This window comes from Pygocentrus nattereri, chromosome 28 (genome assembly GCF_015220715.1).
Source record: "Pygocentrus nattereri isolate fPygNat1 chromosome 28, fPygNat1.pri, whole genome shotgun sequence".
Taxonomy (NCBI): Eukaryota; Metazoa; Chordata; class Actinopteri; order Characiformes; family Serrasalmidae; genus Pygocentrus; species Pygocentrus nattereri.
The window spans coordinates 8,781,534-8,808,207 of NC_051238.1; the positions used below are offsets into that span (position 1 = coordinate 8,781,534).

Sequence of the window (26,674 nt, forward strand, 5' to 3'; positions counted from 1 at the left end):
TGCAGAATTAGACTGCATGGCTGAAAATGGCTTTTATTGATTTATTTATTTAATTCAATTTCCCCATCTAACTGAATTTCTACTGAGAAAATGTGTAGACCGATTTGTTTCATGTTTCATCACTAGTTCTGATTTCCATTTTCTGTTTTGCCATACTTTTGCTGTGACTAAGCAAAGTCACAACACACAAGTTATTCGGATTTCGCTGGATTTGTGCCATTTTTCACTGAGTCACGTGTCTTTATTTGAATGAAAACATCAATCTGTTGAGAGAAAATAGTCCTTGCAGATGATAACATATACAAAGAAACATTCAAATATACAGCATCATCCACATATCTTTTAATTAGCAAAACAAAACCCAAAAAAAGAACACCATGCTTGTCATTTGAACATTAAGTTAGAATCCAATCTTTCAAAAACCTTGCGGACTGAGTAAAAAAAAGTGCAAATATATACAAAACACTTCATTGCAGCCAGCGTTGAACAGACTTATTCCTACAATTCCTTCAGACTAAATAACAAAAGAAAATATAAAACAATCAAAAAAAAAAAAAAACAAAAGCAAAAAATAATTTAAAAGAAACCATTTGAACCAATAATTATACAAAATATATTTATATATTTATATAGAATTAAGGACTAGGCAAAGCAGTCATCCATTACTCAATCAGCCAGTCAATCAACCAGTCAATCAATCAGCCAGTCAGACACAAAGCTACTTCCTCTCCAGACACATTGTTAATAAACTCCATATATCTTTGAAACTGTAAACAAGTCTGTTACGATATAATTGATTAAAACATTTGGGATAAACAGACAAAACCGACAAATAAATTAGAATTAATTCATCTGAGACAAAATGTATTTTTTTTCTTCTTTTATAACTAGAACACTGACTGAAATGTAGTTATGGATCAAAAACAGACATTTTCTTCTACCGATTCTACTGAAAAACACCACGATTTATTTTTTTATCCCACTCACTCCTCGCTTCCTTACAAGTACAGGTGCTTTTAATAGTATGCTGTTTTATCAATTTACAGACTGTAAGCGTCTCAGAATGGCTCTGAGTTCTGCTGTAGAAACTAAACAGGCGACTTCCGATAATATGGCTATCAGCCGAGGCCGTTTTATTAAGACTCTCGAAAGAAAAGAGAAAACGGAAAAAAAATGATTGCGCTTCTCAATAATAAAAGTTTTCTTACAGGCAGTGCGAATGTGACCTGGAGAAGTCTCCCCCACTTCCCAACAGTACGTTTGGCTTTACTCACAGTTAAGAAAATCAGATGTAAACCTTATGATGGTTTCAACCAAGAGGTGCTGAATAGTCTTCTTCTTTAGATCTCTCTTTTTGGTGTAGGTTTATGGTTAGTTTTGATTTCAGAGAGCGGTTTCTCCTGAATTTGTGGCCATTTGCTGTGTATACCTGCTTTGGAGCAGGCCATCATCAGTGATTTGAGGCGTCTCATGTTGCAAGAGCATGAAATTGTACAGCAGACCCAGATTCCATATGAGCTGACCCCGTTTCCTCCCCCCGCAATCGCAACAAACAAGATGTTCAAAAGGATACTCCTTAATTATAATCCTGCAGCTTTTTAAATGTTAATGAGCTCCACATTTAGTTCAAAACATCTCGCCCTCAGACTTCCATGCGAAGTTTAGTGAAAAGTGATTTTGGCGCCTTTTGTTTGCCATCGATCATGAAACACGCAAAAACATGCCTTATGCTACTGTGAAGGAGATTCGTGCTAATGTTTCTGTCCTAGCTTGTAAACAAGTCTGTCATCACTACAATAGGTTGCCTCTGGCTTTACCAGCCTCCTCTGCAACAATGTTCTACCATAAGCTGTATATAAAAAATGCATTTGAGTGAGTTACATTCAATGAGCCTGGATTGTACATTTCCAATTTTTGACAGTTTGTGTTCTTGATGGACCAGGATTTAGAAACTCTTAAAAATAAAGCTGCTAAAATGATTTTGGACCAATTACATAGAAGAACACTTGGTTTCCTAAAAAAACAAACAAACAAACAAAAAACTTGCAAAGATCCAAGTATGTAAATGAGAGGTGAGCATGAAGAACCTCCCACATATTGTAAAGCTCCAACAATTAAATCGGGACCTTTATTGTTAGCAGTGCAAGTAACTACAATACTGCGCAAAAGTCAGAGACCACCTTGTTGGAAATCTGCAGGGATATTTTTCACACCTCCAAAGTTCAGTCTTAGAAGTTGGTTGCATTTTCTGTTTCTCACCATGCAAGTAATCCCAAACACATCCAGTGATGTCAAGGTCTGGACTCTGTAGTGGTCAGACACTGCAGTGGTCAGATTTGCACATTTTTGTCTTTTCTTTTCTTTTAACAGCTACTCATCCTTTGTGTAGAGTTGAGCAGTCGTCTTACAGTGGAAGGATAAACAGAAACAGCTTTGAAACTCTTCTCACTTGTTTTCTGCTTTCCACTTTCCTTTATGCAAGTGGATTGTAACTCACCTCCTCAGATGTTTCTCTTGAAAAATAACTTGTACTGATTGGCTGGTAAATAAATGGTGGCTTACTTTTGCACAGTGCTGTACTTCACAGCTGTACCCAACAAAAGCTACAATATTCAATCAGTATTTATAAAATTCATAGCATCTGAAGTTTCATCCAAGTGGAAGTAGAAAACTCGTTTGGAGGATTTCATTTTAGATAAAGGCCATCACAGCACACAAACCATATACACTGAACTTCACATCCACAGCGCTGAATGTCCTTGAGCGTCTGCAGTTGAACTAAAAGCATAATTAATCAGGCCCACCCAGATTTGCCTACCGCTTACAAGGACACTGGTCTAGACTCTAAATCCCAGCTGATGTCTGCTTTGGAGAGAGAGTTTCTTTTGTTTTCCTCTCAAGTCTGCTAGGATTGACCTTACTTGGTGTGGAACTAAAGTGTACACTTTCTAAATCTGAATATTCAAACAAGTACTGTAGCTGCATAAATCCTAAAGCTCTCTTTCCCCAGGGCTCAAGCCATGACAACCTCAGGAAAATATTTATCTATCGAAAGCCTTAATGTGGGCTGGAATTTTTTGCAAAGATATGCTCAAATCACCAAATACTGTACATAAAACAGTGTACATTCTTGCGTTTTGAAAATAAATAGCAATAAATTAGAAAGCACAATAAATACTCACTTGGAAAAAGGGCAGAACTCAAGAACTGCGTAGCAAGAAAATAGAAAAGGCTGCAAACATTCTCCTAATTTACTCACTACAACTTCCCTCCCAGAGTACCTTGTGTTAACCGACGGTTTCCTGTTGATTTCTCTGTCGTCATGGCAACAGAAAGCGACACCGCTGTCGTGAAAAAGAGGTGAGGTGCCTCGGATAAAAGAACACAAATGTCTTAAGGCCATGTTGTTTGCAAAATACAGATAGAACTGAACAATCTTCATTTAGATCAAGCTCGGAGAAGGATTAGCGATAAGGTTCAAGGGGATGACTTAGGAGCTTTGAAAGAACAGTGGGAGAAAATATCAGAGGCCCGTGGCTACGTACAGCCCAGTCGCGTTCAGAAACTCCATCTTTCCCTATTGTGCTTGGTGTTTGATTGCGTACTGTATGTTCGATTTTGAAAATTGTGATTTCAACATACACAGAAGGAAATCAAAGGATATTTACATGACCGAACGTGACCAACATGTGGGAATTTAGTGTTTGGAATGGTAAATTTAAACACGCAAGGGAAATCTGACGCATGGCTTTCTGTTTTTGAACTTGACTTATTGCTCTTGACGGATGGATCTATTACATCAGGATGCTTGTTTATCAAAGTACAACACCTTCCCAGTATGCTCAACAGGAAAGGACCACAAATCTGAGTTCACACTCCAAATCCTCACAGTAACACAGTGATTTACAAAAAAAAGGAGGGACCAAGGTGGGGGTACAATATCAAGGAAATAAATAAAACAAAAAAGGCCAGCCTGAGGCCATATTAGAGTTGGGTTTCAGCTTTAAGTCCGGACTGAACAGAAAAAGGCAAGCTTTAAAGGACACTGATCCACACCTCCTGATACGACCAGGTCCATTTGGCCCCAGATTCACAAGAAAAGAAAAAGAAAAAGAAAGAGAGAGAAAAAGGCGCTTTTTCGGTCTATGGCGATTTTTTTTTTCGAGATGAGGAAGTGGCTCCTGTTCCCTAGCCCGACCTCAACACTCCCGCTTAATGCAGTTCCTCCAAATCCAAGAAGACCCCTGGAATAATCCCACCGATCGGGCTGCTTTGTAGATGCCCTTTTTTCCCTGATGTTTTGACCCTTTTCTTTTCGTTCCTCTGTCCACGGGGCCTCTCTCAGATCGTTTTAACACACATGGTTTAGTTGTTTTTAAACTTTACTAAGGTTACTGCTTCTCCTCCTTTCTGCTTTCCCAGAGTACAAAGTCAGCTTTTTTTCAATCCATGGCACTAGCTTCACAATTTAGCACGGTTTCCAAGGCAACAACATGTGCGCCTTTTCTCATTGGAATGTATCTCAGTGATCCACAGTTGTCCGCGTCCAAAAGTTTTTTTTTCTTTTTTTTCGGCAGTTTGCATTTAAATGAGTGGCATTGGAAAAGGCCAGAGTGAGGAGAGGGGATGGGGGAGAGGGGTGAAGAGGAAAGAGAGGGAAAGAAGAAACAAGAGTTGGAGAAGGAAAAAAAGCAAGAAAAGGGGCAAATGAGTTGCACTGAGTATGAGCAGAGAGAGAGAGAGAGAGAGAGAGAGAGAGAGAGAGAGAGAGAGAGAGAGAGTGTAAATAAGTGTTATACTAAAAGAGAAAGAAAGATTGGGAGAGAAAAGTACAGAGAGGACGGGGCGAATAAAGAGAGAGACGAGATAAAGAAAGAAAGATGGGTAAGAGGTCTCAGGGCAGATCCAGATGAGGGCGAGTGACGGATCTTGGCTGCACAGGTTCTGGTCCAGAGAAATATTGGGCTTGGTGTGCTGTGCTGTGGTTCCTGTAGTGTTTGATTGTCCAGTGTCTTAGCCGCTCCACTTCTGCTCAAAAGATGTGGACATTCTAACGCCAGTAAGTTCCTTAGAGCCTTCCAGTCAATCTTTTCTTCTCTCCTCCCCTCTTTTCCTCTCCTTTCCCCTCCTGGTCCATCACTCCACCACTCTCAGCTGCTGCCAGACATCAGGTTGATGGCTTGTTCCAGTTTGTGTCTCAGTTTGTGTTTGCGGCAGTAACCATCTCTGTCCAGAGCCGTCAAGATCTGTAAGATAAGAGAGGAACACAGAGAGAGAGGAAGGGAAGGGATATAGAAAGAGAGAGGGCGATAGAGGAATGGAGAAAGAGTCCAAGAAAAAAGGAGAGAGAGAGGAAGAGGGCAAGAAATACAAAAAGATGGGGGACCAAGAGAGTGCAAAAGAGAAAAAGAACAGAGGCATAGAAAGAGAAGTGATGAGAGGGACAGAGGGAGGAGAAGGGATAAAGGAAGAGAGAGGTAGGTATAAAGAAAGACGAGGGAGAAAGGGAAAGAAAAGAAGGAGCGAAAGGGAAAGAGGGCAAGAAATAGAAAAGGAGGGGGAGAAGAGAGGGCAAGAGAGTGTGAAAGAAAAAAGGACGGGGGGGAGGAAAAGACGGGGAGAGAGAGAGAGAGAGGCCATTAGCTGATAGACAGACACATACACGCGCACACATGTGTACTAATTCAATATTCTATAGTAAGCTTTCTGGCCATAGAGCATTTGATGAGGTTGAATGGAACTCAGGATGAATATGAAGCATAATCTCATAAGACGTGGACATCAAAATGGACCCAATAATGTTGAAATGTAATTTGCAATTCATGAGCCTCCTTATGCAACTGTAACAATCTCCCCACCCCCCACCAGCACCCCCTAAAACAACAAATATTAACATTTACTACAGAGTGGTCAAACAAGTAGGCCAGATAACATCTTAGAGAATCTTTCTGGTGTAAAGGAGGAAAATATAAATGGCATAGAGGGGGAAAAAAAGATAAGTGGGATAATAAACGATAATTGCGATAATTTAGAATTCATCTGCATTTTGCAGAGCCTGGATTTTTTTATTTTCTACAGTGGAAGCAAAATGTGTATTTCCAAGAAAACAAATGCCAAAACTAACCTATCAAAACTTCAGTAGTATGTCATATAGTTAAATGGACCAGCATGTGGAACTGGAGCTTTCTGAGTGCTATTATGTTTTATATCACTGCATAAAAGAGGCTCCATGCTGCCTTTATTGTTGGATGCACTGTGACAGTTTCTGAGCAAGTGTGCACACTCAGAAAGCAATTCACATTGCTATGGAAATGTTTATTATTCATGCGTTTCATCAACAATACGTTACTCTGAAGTGTGAAATTTACTCTCATTTATATGTTCATGGTTTTGTGGCACAGTAAAGAAATAATCAAGGTTTGCTAGATTGTATTGTTGCGTGTCAAAGTATATGCAGCTATAGCATTGAGAATTCATGTTTTTAACTGAGAAAACAGATTAAACATCAAAAAAGGCTGACCTTTAAGCGTTAACCATTAGTGAAATGGAAAGAAGTGGCCTGAGATCTGTGTGAAACGGGTGTGTAAATGTGTAAAAGAATAGTGTGAATGGTGCGAGCTTGGTTCTGAACCCACCTCCTCTTTGTACTTGTTGATGTAAAAATAGAGCTCATTGAGTGCGCTCAGTGTATTGAACTCGCTGCCATGGAGACGAGACTGCTCCACCAGATAGGCGTCCATGTCTTGATCACTGATACTGGGCATCTTACTGATGTCTCTGTAGTACCTGAAAAACACACACACACACGCAGAAGATCAATACTCTGCTTATTACCAGCAATCAATGTGAATTTGCCAGCATGCGAAAATCAAACACAAGCTTATTGCAGTTGCTGAATTTGAGTGTCTATTTACAACGTGGCTCAGTGGAAGCTAATGAAAAAAAAGTGTTTATTGAAGCCCTTTCTATAACAGCGAGCAGCAGCATCCTCAGTAGTCAAAGAATGTAACTATGACAAGGGTACTGACAGGATACAGCACTTCACCTCAACATGCTCCAGCCCCTGTAACTGGTTAACCCCTTTGGACTTCTAGGCCTTGTTAATCAGTTATGTAACTACACAATAACTGCACTGAAAAAAATCATGCATTAATTCAAATGTATACATAAATAAAACATATTACTCATGTGGAAATGATGTACAGATTTCAATCAAGTACTTTCAAGTAAAATTCATCACTTTTTCAGAGCACTATTAATTATTCATTGACTACCACGAAACTGATACTGAAGTTATGTAGTTATGAGAGTGAGGAGCTGAAGTGTGGGAGGAGTTTAAGCCATTTTCTCTCTAATTGAAATTTAAATGGCAAAGCATTAAATAAAAAGTGCATTAAGGAACACATAGTGTTTCCTACCTCTCCACCCAGCTTTTGTAGTTGGGGATGTCTTTAGCATAGAGTAGTTTGTTTGAGGGCGAGTCTTTGCCCAGGCGATGCTCTGACGTCGAGCATGAGTCCATGAAGGTCTGAGCCACCACAGAGAGACAGGCATCTGTGATGCTGCTCTTGTGGATGTCAAACACAAACTGGGGGTTCTTTATGACGTTTACCCAGAATCGCAAGGGCAGGCTGCACAAGAGACAAAGAGAAGAGAAAATAAAGAACGATTAAGATCATGGACTGCACAAACAAACTAGCTGTCTTACAATGTTATTTACTTTCACCTGTATTTTTTACTGTTTTTATGTTTGTCTTATCATAATCCCATTGAATATTCTTAAAGAGCAATGAATATGAAAAAAAGGCACATTAAATGTTAGGGTTGCACAATATAGACAAAATATATTTTCATCATATTCTTACATAATGTGGCTGCAGTGTACTCTGTACTATATTAAAAACACACTTTTTTGAATTTTTCTCATCATTGGAACAATGTAGCAAGCCAAAATTAGCCTGTAATTTTGACCAAAATTCTGTTTGTAAGATCACATGACTGCCTTGATTCATTAAAGGCCCAGATTCTGAGAGCAGTGGTTGTGACTGTGATTGGTTGGAGGGATCAGCCAAAGGCCAATATTACAATTATCAAATAGTATATTGTGCAGCCCCTTTAAATGTGACCAAAATCACAAAGTAGTCAAAAATGAAAGTAGCCAGAAAGAAGTCAGCAAACTCAGTAGCCAGGACAAGAACTAAAAGTGTGAGGCTCACCAGTTGCTCTTCCAGGTGTGGCGCACATCTGGGTCACTGATCTGTCTCTTATCTGCCTGCTCATCTAGAAAGTCAAACATGTACTTGATGGCCAGAGGGAGGGCACTGCCACGGTGAGCCGTACTGAACACTGTCTCAAACAGGTCATCCACAAACTTCTGTAGAGTGCCCTGATAACATAACACATCATATTATATTAGCATACTCTGCTCAACACACACACAAACACACCATCAAATGAACAGCTGGGCTAAACATGCTAATATGGCTAACAAGAGCTAGTAGCCACCAATTTGCCTAATGCTAACTACTCGCTATTTAATTGGTAAATAGCAGTTTTTATGGAATTATTCCTTTAACCCCTCAGATGGCCAATTTCATTACACTCATCTATGACCTAAGAATAGCTCGAACAGTTTGCATTGAATTTCCTGTGAGTACTGAATAAGAAACCACAGCAAGTAATGTACAGAGCCTGCGCTCTGTAAGCAGACGTCCTAATCTTTGCTCTTGCTGAATAGAATCAAACAAACATCTGCAGAGTCTCTTGAAGGAGAGACATTACTCATACATACACATTCCTACTGTAGTATCATATACACTCACTTGCCACTTTATTAGGTACACCTAATAGTAAAAGGTTGCTAGTAAAAGGTTGGACCCCCTTTTGCCTTCAGAATTGCCTTAATTCTTCATGGCAGACTTTCAACAAGGTGTTGGAAACGTTCCTCAGAGATTTTGGTTGGTTATTTGAGTTACTTTTGCCTTTCTATCATCTGGAACCAGTCTGCCCATTCTCCTCTGACCTCTCACATCAACAAGGCATTTTTGTCCACACAACTGACCGCTCACTGGATATTTCCTCTTTTTTGGACCGTTCTCTGTAAACACTAGAGATGGTTGTGTGTGAAAATCCCAGCAGATCAGCAGCTTCTGAAATACTTAGACCAGCCCGTCCGGCACCAACAACCATGCCACGTTCAAAGTCACTTAAATCACCTTTCTTCCCCCATTCTGATGCTCGGTCTGCACTTCAGCCAGTTGTCTTGACCACCTCTACATGCCTAATGCATTGAGCTGCGGCCATGTGATTGGCTGATTAGCTATTTGTGTTAACAAGTAATTGAACAGGTGTACCTAATAAAGTGGCCGGTGAGTGTATTATACACTGCCTTTTATATATAAAAATGCCCTTTTATTCAATCCTAGTATATATCTAATTTACTGGGTCTCATATTATGTAAGTTAGCATTATACTGTTATTTTATTCATTTGACTTTTTCATATAAACTGTTTTAGCTTTCCAATGTTCTGCTTATCTTCTTGTGTAAAGCACTTTTAGGTTTTATAACTAAAGTGAAAAGTGCTGTATGCACAAACTGCATGAAAGCATTTGCTTACTTTTGGTTCAGTGATAAACGTCATTCTGAAACCTCAGAACTGAACAACAGGTGCACAGAGTTCACCCATAGCATGATTAACATAAGGGTGTAAATACCTTTGTTGCTAGGAGACGTGTTAGATAAATTTCGGACACCATCTTGCTGCCGCGATCGCCCTCACGCTGGTCTGCATGCTCGTGGTTTTTCACCAGGTGCCACAGCTTGGTACCCGTCTCCTGATCTGGAGTAATCATTGGCGCTCGAGACCGCAGGCTGTCCGGACTGCTGGAGGTCCTCAGCAAACTCTCTGTATCAAAACATAATATAACAACACTGATACGAGCATATTATGTCAGATAAGAGGGCGTTCACACATTATATTCAATGTACCTTCAGTAAAAAGATCGCCGTCTGGTATTATTGCTGTTTTTTGTGTCTGGGAGAATACCAGTGATTTTTCTTACCAAGAACTAAAGATGTCTAGAAAAACACAATGTACCAGAACAGCTAAATTATTAAAACACAGAATAATGATCTTTTTTTATTGAAAATCAGTTTAATAGCTTCTGTCCAGCAGATGGTTTAGTGTGAGCCTGGCAGACCTGGCACTTGTTCAAAAGATTAAATAAGTATGCAGCTTTTTAGGCTTGAAAACAAAGGACAGTCCTATGTAAATGAAATATATTGCTGTAAGTTGGCAGAATATTTCAAAATATAAATAAAGTACATGTTATACAGAACTGGGCAAAAATCTAAAACCATCCTTCATTCATTTAATTTCCGGTAAAGCAGCCATTAAGGTGTTGTTATTATTTTTTTCAGTGTCAGAAAGCATATCACCGCTGTCAGGGCAAAACCTTGTATCTACAAAATGTTAACTTTACAGGAGAAGGAAAAAACACTCTTAACCTGTAATGTAAGTGAATGTATCATGACTTTTCTCTAAACCATGCTGGACTGTTTGTCTGTTCGTCATGAAATGCTAACACAACTAGAGTTTTCAAATTATGTAAAGAAAATTAAGTAAAAATGATGAAAATGTAGATCACAATCCAGATAATCTCAAATACATTCAGGGATGTTGAGGTCTGGACTTTGGGGTGGTGAATCAATTGTTCTGAGAACACCAGCGGTGTCTTTGTTTGTTAGCGAGGGCTTCTTGACAGTTACAAAGTATCCACTTATGTGTCTGTAACATGGTACATGGAAATTAAACTGCCCTTTCACACTGATCAGAAACCAGTTTTACTGTTTCTTTAATACAATGGCTTCAGTTAAGAATTTGAGCTGATCCTAGATCAGTGGGAAAGAGCTGTTTGTGGCTCAGACAGCATATGGCTGGTGAGGGAAGGAAAAGGCGAGGAGTTCTGTGTGCTGGAAGGCGATCAGAGAGCACTGCGGCGCACCGTATCGGCTGAGAGAACGCGTGAACGTGAAGGAGTTGGCGATGTTGTATGCAGACACTTGCTTCTGAACCAGAGCCACCACAGAGCCATCTGCCACCTGCATGGAGGAAAGCAGAATAGAATCAGTAACTAATGTGAGAGACATCTGTATCTATTGCATGCGTCTGTTCGCTTGAGTGTCTTTCAGTGGCTGTTTGGCATATTCATTAAACAGCAGTGCGAGGAGAGGCTGTGGGCTTATTGAGCTTATTGAGTGCTTGTTGTTGTCTAACCTGGTAGTGCGCTAGTGTGTTCAGTCTCTTCCAGTCGCTCTCGATCTTCGTGGTGACATCTTCGTCTTGAAGGATGATTCTGGTCAGCCGGCCCTGTCTCCATTCTGTTGGAGAAACAAACCACTTGATAAGAGCTAAGGCCTTTGATGAAGTGAGAGAGAAAACGCAAGAACAGTGACCCTGTTCAGTGATATTTACTGATATTTAAAAATGTATATATGAAGTGGTTAAAATATAAACAAAGTTATTCAGAATGGTTTGATATGAACTGGTTTCAGAATTCTTCACAGTGGTGGTGACGAACAAGATGTCTGAAGCTGTAATGCCTCTAAAAGTTATTACCAAATGGTTATAAATACACTGTCTCATGAGATATTGTCTTAGAATAGATTTGAGGTAAGATTTAGGCCCAAAATGTACTTTTTCAGGTACATGCAGAGTGCTGTAGATTTACCATTGTCACATATGAAACTTATAGACAAATGATTTTGGACAGTAAATAGAATGAATATATTTGTGTTGCAGACATTGGCATGCATTAATACTGTAATGCTAATAGCCAGACACTGGTATTGATTATTATTAGCAACATTAAATGATATTTTGACAAAAAGAAAAAAAAAAATCACATTTACACAAACATATACAATATCAGCAAAGCCATATTTGGTGATGACGTTTAATTAGCTTTAGCTCTGCACTGGAGTTATGAGGCTAATATAGATATCAAGTCATGGAAGCTTATAGCTCACTAATTATAATGCAAACTGCATGGTTAAATTGTCACACATTTGCCTCAAACCATGAATTACACACTATTAAAAACAGACACAGGTACAAACCAAATTAAGGCTCCTTAGCTGCTACTAGGGCTGAATGATTTGCGGAAAATATCTAATTTATTATTTTTTTAAGCACTATTGCAACTGCGATTTAAATTGTGATTCTTTTCTATTAGTTAAGATCCCTGCCTGTTTAGATTACATTAGGAAGGTTAAGAAAATCCACATATCCACTTTTCATCTGGCTCTAGGCTTGAATGGTGAATGCAGGACACCAGACTGCCAGTTAGCTGTGGTTGTGATGTCACAGCACTTGAGCGCTTGGTTGCTTCTGATTCGTCTGACCAATTTGTAGGCATTAGTTAATTATTATCTGGATAAATTAGTTCAGCTAGGCTGGTTTCTGTGCACATACCCAGGTCCATGTCATCAGCCTGTGGTCTCTGTGAGTAGGGGATGCCTTTATAAACGGCATCCAGGAGCTTATCCTTCACCTGGGTCACTGTGTCACAGTTCAGCACCTTCACTGGAACCTCAGTACCTGCCTCGCCCTCTGGAGGAATACACATCAGAGTCTGGGAGAGAGAGAGAGAGAGAGAGAGAGAGAGAGAGACAAAAGCAAGAGGTTGAGAGGTGGAGAGAAAAGGTGAGAGAGAGGGAGAAAGTAGAAAAGAGAGGTAGGGGCATGATGGGTGGAGCAGAGAAGAGAGAAAGGGAGATGGAAGTAAGAAAGGGGGAGATGAAGAAAAAGAAAAAGGTTGAGAGGAGAGAGCAATAGGGAAGAAGAGAGAAAGTAAGAAAGACGGAAGGGGAGAGAGAAGGAGATAAAAGTAAGAAAGGGGAGAGAGAGAAAGAAGAAGGTTGAGAGGTAAAGAGAAAGAGTAGTAAAAGAGTGATGGTAGAGTGATGGGTGGATGTGGATATAAGAAAGGGAAGAGAGTAATAGAAAGAAAAAGAGGTTGAAAGGGTAGCAAGAGAGTGCAACAGGGAAGACGGAAGATGGAAGTAAGAAAGGGGAGAGAGAAAGAAAAAAAGGTTGAGAGATGAAAAGAGAAATAGCAAAAGAGTAATGGTAGAAAGATGAATTGAGGGGGAAGAAAAAGGTTGAGGGGAAGAGAGAGAGAGAGAGAGAGCAAGCAATAGGGAAGAAGAGAGAAAGTAAGAAAGATGGAGAGAAAGAAGTGAAGGGGAAAGAGGGAGAAGGAAAAAGAGAGAGAAAGTCAGAGAATGATGGGTGAGGAGAGAGGGGGAGGAGAGAGAGTGAACGCTCATTAGCACTTAAAAAAAGCAAGAAGCAAACACATTATGACAAGTGATAAGATGAACAGCGAAGTGCATTCATCCCTGCATCGTTGCCGACGCTCTCCTGCGTGTGTGGAGGGTCTAGACAGTGATGTGTGCTTGAGTGTCATACATTTCCATTAGAAAGTGGAGGCGTCTCTGTAGATTTAGAGGGCGATCTGCCCGGCCCTGTCTGCCCCTCCTCGATCAATCCACACACTCTTTCACGCTTCAGCCCGATTGATCAACACGGCGATACAAACATTAAGCGTGATGTCACTGCTGAAGACTCCATCTGCTGCCACACAGCGTTCAGGGCGGAACAGATGGAGAGGCTTTTAGGAAACATTTTCAGATCGATTGAAAAAATGGAAGAGAGCATTGACCTGGCCATAAATGAGAACCTGTGTAGCACATATTGTAGGTAAAACAGGGATATGAGAACCGAACCAGGCAGAAAGCTTTCAGCAGTACTGATCCACATCTCTTTCTACACCACAGTCACAGCCTTTGTAACCGAGTGTATATTAAAGTGTACAGCTGTCAAAATAGAGGCAGAAGCTGTACAACTTAAAACACTGGTTTGTATGCAGATCAGCTTTGCACACACAAGTCACTCAGTTCTCTGTGGTCTGAAGTCTCACTTCTTCAGTCAATATTGAAGTTAACACCTTACTGCACTTTTTCGCACTTAATCCCTGCACTTAAAGGTCCCATGCCAGGTAAAGTCAACATTTCCTTACTTTTCCATATGTGGAAACTAAGCTGCGGAAAATTTTGGATTAATTCTTTTTGTCATGTCATGAAAAACCACCACATGTCCATATATCCATCCATATATAATCCTATAAAAATTTAGCCCCACCCATGATTGCTGACGTTTTATATCGAGCTTCAGTCTGGACTGCTTTTTGAATAAGGCATAATGCAATATTGCCAACCAGAACAGAACTCATTTGCATGATGGCATGACATGTTTTGTTGATTTTCAAAGTGAAAAACACGTCTTCTACAGGGAACACATTTAAATATGGCTTAATTATGCTAATTTTAGTGCACACAAACAGTAATGATGCATTTAAACATGTGCAGAGTGTGTTCTCTGTAGAGGATGTGTTCATTTATTTCCACTTAGAAAATCAACAAAAACATGTAATTTGACTAGGGGTGCCCACACTTTTGCATACAGCTGTAAGGAATGCATATTCCTATATGTATGCATATTCATATAGGTTTAGGGCCTAAACCTTTATTACATGTTTCTATAAACTAAGCATAGCTCAGCCAGTTTTGCACTGAAGTCTCTGTAGTTACTCAATAATATACCTTAGTATTTAATAAGCCTGGGATTTTTATGGGTTAATATGCATGCAAACTGCTGATTTACTAGGAAGGAAAATTTGAATCAGTTTTTTTTTAATGAACAATTGTGATAGCCTTACTTTAGCTGAATGCTAAATCAAGCTGAGTATCTGCAATGAATCTGCAGTGGACCATCAAAATACAGCATAAACAATGCTAGTTTACCTATCCCCCCTGTGTTTACACAAAAAGGCAGGAGGTGTGGGGTGATATGGAAAAAATATATCACAATACCTCAAGACATTTTAAAGATACACTATATGAACTGGCATATTTAGTTGTAAAACAAAAAAGAGCCCACATTAAAAAAACATCATCAAAAATCATAAATATGACCTTCATACATCGTTTCACACACCTTGCTGCCTTGAATCCAATTCAACAGGACTAATCAAGCTCTATTTTAATGAAATATGCAGTTGTTTATTGTTCGTTAACACTTGATTGATATCAACAATATTCTCAGAAAAGCATACTGTGACGTCTTTTATCATGGCAATGATCAAATATCATCATCCCAAAATGCCACTATGCCCTATATCACTGTCAAAGTGGCATTAAAGAAGATGCTGCTGATTATGTCTTGATAGATCTGCACTGTGAGTGTGTTTGCGTGATGTTATCAGTGCGTGTAAATTCGTGTGAGGACCCTGATAGCATCACACTGTAATGGTGCAGGCGGGTTGTGTTAATCAGGTCATTACTACAATGCACCTGGCGCACTCAACATCTGCAGCTACGACCTCTCACTGATCATTAGCTAAAGGCTACTCCAGCTCTCCTCTGGGTCCCAACTTGCTACACACACACACACACACACACTCAGAAGGAATTTGTGATTAAAACTCAATTACACAACACATTACAGAGTCCTCACAGAGACGGCAAGGGAATACATTTCAGGGTCTAGAGTGAGATTTGGTTAAATCTCAGCACTGGGAGATTCTCAGCACATGTAGATGAGATCATGAACCCATGAACCAACATTTTCCAATTACTGTATTTGAATTGAAAGCTCAATATCATCTTGGTTTTTTGACCAATTACATTCAATAAAACAACATTGTCCTGTAAGAACTGATTTGGTGTTAATGTTAACTGAACTTTCCGCCCGATGACTGCTGGGACAGGCTCCAGAACCCCCCGTGACCCTGAGGGAGCAAAATGGATGGATGGATGGATGGATGTTAACTGAACTTCAAGTAATAAATAAGTTAAAAGCACATATTATGGCTAATTTACTGTCAAATACATTTTAAGGCAGCCTGGTTATTATTTTTAAGCTGGAAAAAAATTCTAGTAATATCCAAAATCATTTTGTATTTATATTTTATATTTTCAACTTTATACCACAATAGTTCTGTTAAACAGTTAACAGTACTTTATTGATAGACATAAATGTTCTCAATTGCCACTCTTATTGAACTTGCAGTCTAACATAATATTACCGGCCAACAGATACATTGGCCAGGCCCTAGAATGAAGTATTATTATGGATGCTGTAATGGTGAACTAAGGTCAGTCTTTAACCCTCATACCCTAATGAATATGATTCTATGAACAGTGAAAGCTGTCCTCTGGGTTTTTTGACCTTTACTAACAGTCCCCAAGGACAGCATCTTTAAGAGTAACTGCTAAGACATCTGGATGACTGCAGTGTCTATTGATTCCTCTAAGCAGATCCATCCTGAATACACCGCCACTGCAAGGCTCTATGGCTTTAAATGGGACACTGGGACAGTAAAGGAATTAAGCTCACTCAGGTAATGCACACCATGCTGTTTCATTAGCTCTCTCGCTCAAATTCTCTCAAAAGAGCTCACTCTTAAATTCCTCAACCTTACAAATACATAACTTAGACATTCCATGGTAATTAGTCTTTCGTAGTGGTTATTGAATATTACGTCTTAAGCGTAAATGAATACTATTTAAGGATGTGAATAAATTAGAAAACGTTTAAGTGTAGCATTTGCTGTCAGTACGAGCTGAATAAAGACTAGATAGTGACTAGGAGTGACTAGATAGTGAAGTTCTATAATGCAACAAAAGATGCTACAAACTGCAAATAAAAAACAGCTGCAAACGCAGAAAACACTCATCAAAATGACATGGGCACTGCTCTTTACAAACACGCTAGAAATTCGTGAACACTCAGAATGATGACACTAGTGCTACTTTTCAAAAATGCGCTGCAAACAGAAACACACACAACTTCAGAAACACTGATAAGCCAATCACAACACAACGGCAGTGTTTCCGGAGGACACTCAGAGAGGATGGATGCATTCAGAAACAAACATTCACTGGTAAAAGTAAGTTGTTTTGATTGATGTAGATTATTACTATCACTGTATCGTAATGGGGATTAGCTGTAGAATGTAACTGTAACCGTTTAACTAGCTCAGCTATGACTCATCAGATAGCAAACTAGCAAGCCAGGTTAACCATGAACACAGGATGTGAATGTCCAAGCGTCTGTGATCTTCTCTACCTCTGTCAGTGATTTGCTGTCATAGACATTCCATCCACCCTCGAGTCTTCCAGAGGCATTTCCAATGAGTTGTGACTGGCTTTGCAGCGTTTCTGAAGTTGTATTTGTTTATTTGCAGCATGTTTGTGAAATGTAGCTCCAATGTAGCCGTGTTGATGAAAGTGTTGTTTGCAGCACATTCGCAGAGGTCACAGTGTTTTTAATTGTACTATGAATAGGGTCCTGTTGGCCACTGTAGTTAACTGACCAACACTATTATTATTATGATCTATAACTACAACAGCAAGAATAAAAACTGAAAGTAATAATACTAATAATAAATTATGCACATGGAAATCCAGTGCAAAAGTGGGTGCACTTATTTTACATGCAGAGTGGCATAAACAAATGCTGCAATTATTCAATGTTCTATTTAAAGACGTGTGTTTTTTTACACTATTGACGCCATCTGAAAATAATCAATACGTAACACAGCATTTAAGTATGCTACAGTAGGAAAAGAATTATACTGGACAATCACATCATTGTCTTAAAAAAAAGAAAAACGGCATTTCGGTCATTTCACAGTTAGGCTCCTCCCCTTCGTACCTGCTCATGCGCACGCAGATTCTCTGCTCTCTGGGTCTCGTGGTAAATGCGTCTGAAGTTGGACACTATGAGTCTGCAAAGTGGTTTTAAACAGTGCCTGCTGTGCAAATAAAACAAAACGGAACTAATGTGTGTCCATTTTTCTCTACCTTGAGTGACTTTTTATGTGGAAAAAAGTCCCCACTGCTTCTTTCTTCTGCTTTCTATCCCTCTCCCCTCTCTCTTTCTCTCTTTATTCACTACATGGCCTGGCCTCATTTGTCTGATTGGCATTTGAGCTCTGAGGGCCGTATATATTTCAGAGGCGGTGGAGGAGCTGAAACCTTAGTAACTCATCTATCATAACCAGGGGAAAGCGAGGGAGCATGCGGCGAGTGCAGAATAATAGTGAGGTCGGCGATACGTGCTGCACTTTAAGCTAACGTCCCTCTGCCTGAATGTCAAAGAGAGCAAACTGCAGCACCTCCTCTTTGTAAAAACAGATCGATGGCTGGCTTGATGAACAATATGCTCTAATAACATATTTAAGGGAAATCTTTCGCACCTTATTCGCACCAGATGTGTATTTATTTACAGAGTTAAATTGAAACACCTGGCCCTTTGGTGGAGCTGTGGGATGGGGCTTGTGGGAGTGGGAAATGGCAGAGGGATTACGGGGTGGGATCGAGCGGAGAGGGGACACTGACCAGCTGCTTATAGTCGATCTGCTGTCGAATGAGCTTGTCCTCGCTGAGGGAGTAGCGTGCCTCTCCAGTGATAGCATCAATAGGCCCCTTCTCCATCTGCTGCTTTATAGCACAGTACAACATGAAGAGAGGCTCTCCAGCACATTCCTGCAGACAGACAGAGAGAGAGAGAGAGAGAGAGAGAGAGAGAGAGTGTGTATGTGAAAGATAGCAAGTAAGAAAGACAGAATGAGAGGGATGAAGAGAGAAAGAAAACGAGAGGAGAGAGAGAAAGAAGAAGGGAGAAAGGTGAAGAGAGAAGGAATGATAGAGATAAAGAGGGATAGTGAGAAAGAGGGAAAGAAAAATATATAAAGCAACAGAGAGAGTGGTGGAGAAAAAACAAAGATGAGAGAATGAGAAGGAATGAGAGAGGAAGAGCGAGATAGAGAAAGTGAGTGAATGAGTTAGTGAGAAAGAATTAAGAAAGATAGCAAGAGGGTAAGTGAGAGAGTGATGGGATGAAGGAGAGAGAAGACAAGATATTAAAGAAATTCCATAGAGAGGGAATAAGTGGGAGAGCAAGCGAGAGGGAAAGAGATATAGAAAAAAAGAGGAAAAAAGTGTGAGAGTAAGGGGATAAAGATGGAGAGAGGAAGGGAACGGAGAGAGGTGGGGAGAGATAGCGAGAAGGAATGAGTGGGGGAGAGAGAATGAGGTGGGGGAGAGAGAATGAAGTGGGGGAGAGAGAATGAGATGGGGAGAGTGAGAAAGATATAGAGTTAAAGAGCAAGAATGCAAATCAGAGAGAGACATAATGCGTGATTAGAGAAGGAGAGAGAGAAAAGAAAAGAGCGAAAGAGAGAGAGAGAGAGAGCGAGAGAGAGAGAGAGAGAGGTGAGAAAATAATTGGGAGATTTTAAAACCCTGTCATCAGAAACACACTTAAGGGTTCTGTTCTCAAGCAAAGTCCCTGAATGGCAATCAAATATTACACAAATCTGTAATTTTCATTTTTAAGCATGCATTAAAAAACAACTTCATGGCCTTTAACAGGGAAGCATTAACTCCATGATTGACAGACATGGAAAAAAACACCTGAGGTACGAGGTACAGGTACAAAAATACGAGAGAGGGAAAAAGAGAGAGCAGCACAGCGATGATGATGAGACAGACAAGTGACTCTAGATGCCCAATCACATTCCTTTTTAGATGGCATTTGCAAGGAGCGAAGAACTCGCCAATTATCCACTTAAAAGCTACTGATGACTAAGCAGCGATACTGAGGGAAGGCCATTATTTAGTCCTTAGGCAAGATCAGCTTGACATTATTAATTACAGGCTGACATCCTGATTCACACTCTGCTACACAAGAGAGAGGGAGAGGGAGAGACAAAGAAGAGAGGGAGTGCTCAGACCCCATAAACCTTTCTGATTGAGCGCCATCTACAAACCTATTCACAAAGATGAGGTGAATCTCAATACTTGCAATGTTTTCTGCTCTTTTTCAACCTCAATTCGGTGAGAAATCTTTACAAAGCTGTGAAAAAGCCACTATGACAAATATTGACGCTAGCAGTACCAAGATTATGTGCAGTTTTGTTTTTGGCACCGAGGCATTTCCCATACCGGCCTTTGGAAAGCTGCATCTCTATGGAGCAGTGTCGGAGGATGGATGTATGTGGCAGGGCTTTGCGATCGAGCCTTAAGTAAGCTTGTGGAAGCATTTTGGAGTAATTACTCCTGGAGGCCGGGGTGGTGGCCAAAACACTTTAACATCTGTGCTGATGGGACTTAAATACACTTGGCGGCCATCCAGGGCCGCATTCCGAGGGGGCATTTCCATCCCGGAGTGTACAATAGGCCTGATGTTGCCGGCCTTAATGCGAGTGGCCGTCTGAGGTGCGCTACCGCAGCATATGTGAAGGGCGGCCATTTTGCTCGGAGGTCTGGGGCCACCTGACAGGATGTGGGTTTGAGAGAGTGCCCTACAGGCCTCCGAGGGCTCATTTCAGGCTTGAGCTGAAACCGTGACGTTCCTGAGGCTAGGCCTGAGCTAGATTTACAACACCTCTACCATGAGCCACCATGTCAAATGCATTAGCACAGCCAAATCTCCACGTACAAATCAAACAGGGTGATAGCTAGCCAGCCTGGAGACCACATAGTTGGACTGTATAGTTTCAAGCATTAAAATGGGTCTATTCATGATCAGTAAAGCTTATTTAAAGTGATAGTCTGAAGAAACTTCAAATCGAGTCATATTTTGGGTAAAGCTTACTTCTTCTGTTATCTAAAGCAGTAGTAGGAGCCATACCATTTTTTGTCAATTTGTATATATTATTTTTATGTTACTGTCACACAGTATCACAAAAACAAGTCTCAACAACAACTTTTGAGGCATGTCAAAATGACTTATGCACTACAGTTTGCCTGCTAATTTGTTACATGAACATCTCGCTTAACAAGCAAAACTAAAGAAGCAAAATTCAGATGTGAAAGTCTTGGCTGATACAGTATGTTTGGGGGAGGGACAAACTAGTGGAAAACCATAACTATTAGTCTTAGCCTTTGAATTTGGGGCATAAATGTTTGGGCCACAAAGTTCAGTAATAAAACACCTCAACAATAATGCTTATTTCTGCTAGTGCCGCTGGGATTCTAGTAGTATGCTCTGCTCTAGCTGGTCTAAATTAAAATTCGAAGCTTGTAAAAGACATTCTGTATTTTATCTGAAGCTTGTGACAGATATTAACATATATTGTTGAATTCCACTGCAACTTTCGAATTAAATAATAAAGTAAGATTAGTACTATTACACTTGCAGAGTTTTAAGAGATTTAAGAGGGAGATGACTAATATAAAAAAAAAAGACTAAATTACAGACGTGTATTTTTTATTTCATAGAAAGCCCTGAGAGTACCACTCTGGAAAATTCGGTGTGAATTTGATTTGTTGCAGAACAGGCTCTTTAAGCAGGTAAATCTATGATTGCCACAAACCTTGAGGAAGCGATGCAGGAGGAATGTGAACCAGTTGGTGAGCATCTTCTCTGCCACAGATTCGGTTCTGCAAGAGACATAGTACTGTACTGTAACGGTTACGTGAATGACAGTATAAAACGAATTCAGTGACAACTTATGAAACTTATGTTTCATAGTCCTGTCTTTGAGCAAAAAGGTCAGGCCCTGATGCCTTACCGTCGGAGCAGCAGCTTGGGATGGTTGCGGTTCTCCAGGTTCTTCTCGATAAGGTCGGCCAGAAGCTGTTTGAGCACCACGGTGGCGTACTCCATTCTGCCCTGAAGTGCCGCCATGAGGAGAGAGGCCACGTTGCCACGGTCTCGCATGGAGAAAGACCTCTGGGCCTCAAGAGTGTGTATGAATGTCAGCAGGAACATCTTATTGTGCAGTAGCTGGCTGAAGAGACGCAAGGCCTTCTCAACGTTCGCTGGAGACTGGAGAGAGAGAGAGATAGTGAGAGAGAGAGGAAGAGAAAGAGGAGCAAAAGAGACAGGCGGCTGTATTAAACAGAGGAGAGAATGAAGAACAAATCGCATTGTGGTGCTGGAAAAGGCGGTGGGGTGAATGAAACAGCTGAGAACAATGGGAGAAATAAGTATGCCATTTTTTGCCTGACTGGCTGCTGCAGAATCTCAGCCGTGGTAAAAAAAATGTCATTGTTGAAGGACTTGTTCTTTCCTGCTGACTATTTTCAAAACATTTTTTTTCTGAAAGCATGTCTCGAGACGGCTATTCCACGGGGGCCTTGTGGGGCTGCTGATTTCGGTGTGTGTGCCGGAGGTTTTAATTAAAAAGCGCGCAGAGAGCGGCACGTTTGCTCTGAAGTACACTACTGAGACAGCGCTAGTGCTGCGCTGCCGCTTAGGGGAGCTTTTTAAAGCACATCTACCAGCTTTTTTTTTTTACTCCTCCTTGTTTGGCAGCAGGATTAAAAGAAGGAGGGGGGTGGGTGCTGAGTTCTGGCAACCTACTTACTGCACATCTAAGTGTCAGACAACACCTGGGGACAGACAGACACAACGAAATAAAGCAGAGATCTGATGTTCTACAGTCAGGTTCTCTTACATCGAGCTCCTTCAGAACTGGGTGCTCCTCAATGCCAGGGAACATCACTCTCATGGTGTATGTTCGGTACTCCAGGAAGGGGATCTTCACGCCGTCCATGTCATTGGTCAGCTCCTGGATGTCCGTCTGCAGTTCGGCAAAAGCTGCAGAAGGAGAAGGTCAAAAGTGCATGTCAGTTTTAATTGTCAGCACTGTAAATATATAAAGGGTCTGATATATTGAGATTTTTGTGCCAGTCTTATATTTTGCCCACATGATTCATATGAGCCTAAAAGCACAGTTTATGTACCATGTCCATGGGAAAACAAAGATGCAGAAAATGCAAAATGCATTTCTCTTCTTTATGCATATGAGGGTGAATCGCACCAAACAATGTCAGTGCATATTGGTCTTACACCAAGACACATTTTGCGCTGTATGCACATCTGGGCCTGCATGTTTCTGTACCAGATGTCTGAGATTGCAGGCTTTGAAAGAAACTCACCTGGGTTGATTTTAATACTACATTTATATCCAGTTAAATCAAGCTGGAGCAAATTAAACTATGCACATGTTCATCAAAAAAAAAAAAAAAAAAAGATTTTTCTTTGTATTGTGTCAGAGCGAAGCAGCAGTGGAACTGCCCTCATTAAAGGCGAACAGAAACATAAACTATAGGTGTTTTGATTTCAATTCATTAGCACGTCATGCAGCCTCAAATTTCACCATGATTTCATTTCATTACAAAGCCACTACTTCTGTAGCAGCGCAGTACTGACAATAAAAACAACACACCAACAATAAGAAAACAACAATCTCCAAATGAGAAATGTGAGGCATATTAATCAGATATAAGATTTCCAAGATGTTTTAAAGTGAAAGTTTTTTTATTTTTTGAATTGAAAATAGCCCAAAACTTTTATTTTGTAAAAAAATACTTTACTATATATAGAATACTCTAATCAATAATAAATAATAAAGTAATAATAACAACTTTGTTTATATAGCCTAGGCGTGTCCAGTCTTATCTGCAAAGGGCTGTTGTGGCTGCATGTTTTCATTCCAACAAAGTAGGACTGCACACGATCAGTTGAGCAACTGAAATCAGGTGTGTCCAGCTTGTTTGGAAGAAAAACGTATTGCCACACCAGCCCTTTGTGGCTAAGACTGGTCACCCCTGGTATAGCCCCATTCATCCTGTTAGTGGCTCAAAGTGATCAATTCCTGTTTAAAAATACTGCAGTTGAACTGCCACTTTCTAATCAACACACCATAATGCACTGATGCATTTGTACAGCTCTAGTGCATGCAGACAAAAACAGCTCCTTATTGTTGCTTTAAATGAATGCATCTTCACTGCCGCTCTGTGGCTGCCTAAGCTACATAGCAGATCCCTCTAAACCCACGAATAAAACCAGCTTCAAAGGATGAGGACATTATGACGCCATGACCCAGTTCAATCGCTCCACAAAGACTGCGTCAAACCCTGCATCAACTTCAGGCCTGCATTACACACATGCGCACACACACACTGCCTAATACTGGCTGTTATGAAACGACCGCAGTGTGATAAAGATGTGAAGGGGTGGAAGAAGCTGAGAAAAGAGTCCTGTGAATTTGAGCGCGTGCTAAAAGCTTCATGTAAACCTCAACGTCCGAAGAGGCTTGTGCACGCAGCCTCGGGAACCGGAGCAGATGAAGCAGACGACTGAACAGCTTTGGAAACAGTGAAGAACAATGGTAAAGAACTGGGTTCAGGTGTCATCACTGCATTAAAACATTAGCAGCCAATTAAAAAGCTTTTAACTCCCCATCACGCCTGATAGCTTGGCACTAAGAGGGTGATACTGTAACTAAGCAAACCACGAACACTCCAGCGGCCTGTCTGCGCATCATATTTACATTCACTCATTTAGCTGACACTTTTGTCTAAATGGCTTACGCTTCCTTGAGGTTAACTGCCTTCCTCAAAGGCACAATGACAGGGACCATCAGCATGTGTCATGACTTGTAGAGCCATAGGCTGTGTTCACACTACACTGCTGAAGCGGCAAATATAGTGTTTTACTGTGTGATGTCTGCACTATGTGTACAGTGTGTTAATATTACACGTAAAAGTGGGCCAAATCTTACTTACTGCCCAGATCTGATGCTGCTGTTTGGTCATTCACATGATCTGTTTTAATGTGACTTACATCCGACATTAGTCTGAGCGGATCTCTTTCCTGAACTAACTCGCCTGCGTAAAGGAACACTTATCCACCTGGAACGCTTACCCAACAAACATAGCTGTCCTCTGCCGACTCGTTTAGCATGACATTGGACTTAATGTGTGCAAACTGCTGTTTTAAATTTGGAGGGCTAACAGCAGACTATGCTGTTTACAGAAAAGAGGAAGGATGAGAAAAGAAGCTTGTTTACTTGCCTTAGGAAATGTTCTAGCAAAGGGATGCAAACCTGGTGCCAAAACAATGAGACCTGATCTGTGCAAGGCTCCTTTTTTAAAATAAGTAAACATGATTTTGAATAGCTGTTAAGTTTGATTCTTCTTGTTAAAAAGTGCTTATTTGTTTACGCCTCCTGTAATTGTCACACTTGCCGTCCAAAGTGAAAGAAGATATGGATTGTAACCATAGTAACGCATTTTGATGACATTGCCATCTGTTGATATTGCCATTGCAAGGGTTTGTTCCTGAAAAATTATGATGAGGGTTGAGTTGGAATAATGTAAAAATCACTTGAATTCTGATCTGATGGTTCAGACAGAGGTCACAGTTCAGTACCACATATTTGAATTGACACTCAGATTTACTGTTTTTGCTGCTCACACAATTCAAATCAGTGTCACATATGAAGACAAAGATCAGATTTGGGCCTATTTCATCTACAGTGTGAACGTAGCCCTTGACAATGTTTACACTGCCACATTGGAAAGGCACACATTTTCGGACATCGTCTTGTCCAAGCTGCGTGAATATTTTTTTAAATTCAGATTTGAATTCAGAATATTTTGAAATGAGATTTGAATCACTTTCCTATAGGGTCCTAGATTGGATGCATATCTTATTTTTGGCCATGTGACTTTAATTATAGTGATCACATTTGGATTTTCACCATCATTACCCAGTGCTCACAGCATGGCTGGAACTAATCATGTCACCTTCTAATCACAAACAGCTGATTCACATTTCATCACATTTCTGATTCGTTGTCTCTGTTCATGATGCACATGGATCATTCACATGATGCTATTGATCAGGAGGTGCACACGCGGGTTGTTTCAGGTCACAGATCACACTATAATGGCAGATACGGGTCACTTGTGCACACAAATGTGAACCATCAAGGCAGAATTAAGCAATAAGGCTCATAATGTGCACGCAGCCTTTCATACGTGGCCCTAGAATGACTGCATATCCAATACATCATCATGTGACCATAATGAGAATGTTCAGACTGAATCACCTGAATCAAAAATGAAATATAATGCTGTGAATTTATATATTATTGTCATGATCCAGACTGTCACCAGTTGTAAAGCAGTCAGGAAAGTTTTTTTTTGCCTTCTCGCTCTAATCAGGATCGGCTGACAGCCTCCAGAGCAAATAATCTGTATGAGTTTGTTCATTATATAGTTCCTGCAATGATGGATTGACTAGCAACTATGCGATTTTTTGTTGTTGTTAATGACACGCTGATCATGAACATGATGTTATGGAAAATGTGTCGTTTGTGGGTCTCCTTACACCAGCCTTATTAAACTGTTTCCCTGGGAGGCCGTCTTCTCAGGTTTTTGAGGAAATACAGCCCCCATCATGGCAAAAAGACTAGATCTGAGCAAAAAAACTGAACTCAGCAATGAATCTCTCAATGTGAAGGCATACTGGAATACAGCAAAACAAAATGAGCCATATGGAATTTGTTGTTGTGGCTGGTAATGATACCACAATTTTTTTTTTATTTTTACAGTTTAAACAAGCTCACATGTATGTTCATTTGTGAGCACAAGACAGGTTGAAAATGCTACACTATATAAAAAAAATCTGTAAAAAGATGTAAAATGTTGTGCAGCAGCCAGAAAAGAAAACTTTAATTAACATTAAAATAGGTTTACTAATTGATGGTAAATATCTGTAAAATTAGTCATTTAATTTCTTAGAAA

At 40.3% G+C, this 26,674-nt stretch overlaps 1 protein-coding gene across 1 annotated transcript in view; it reads right to left on the reverse strand.

The window, feature by feature from the left end:
* Positions 1-320: 320 nt before the first annotated feature.
* Positions 321-26,674, reverse strand: part of plxna3 (plexin A3) — a 239,305-nt gene continuing 212,951 nt past the window's right edge. The window contains exons 21-32 of the mRNA XM_037535912.1: positions 22,534-22,676; positions 21,646-21,902; positions 21,448-21,514; positions 18,467-18,613; positions 12,474-12,633; positions 11,277-11,380; positions 11,005-11,101; positions 9,715-9,905; positions 8,217-8,386; positions 7,419-7,631; positions 6,636-6,786; positions 321-5,246 (exon numbers count right to left, since the gene is read on the reverse strand). Of these exons, the coding sequence (XP_037391809.1) occupies positions 5,151-5,246; positions 6,636-6,786; positions 7,419-7,631; positions 8,217-8,386; positions 9,715-9,905; positions 11,005-11,101; positions 11,277-11,380; positions 12,474-12,633; positions 18,467-18,613; positions 21,448-21,514; positions 21,646-21,902; positions 22,534-22,676 (1,796 nt within the window). The 3' untranslated portion in view covers positions 321-5,150. The remainder of the gene's footprint in view (positions 5,247-6,635; positions 6,787-7,418; positions 7,632-8,216; positions 8,387-9,714; positions 9,906-11,004; positions 11,102-11,276; positions 11,381-12,473; positions 12,634-18,466; positions 18,614-21,447; positions 21,515-21,645; positions 21,903-22,533; positions 22,677-26,674) is intronic.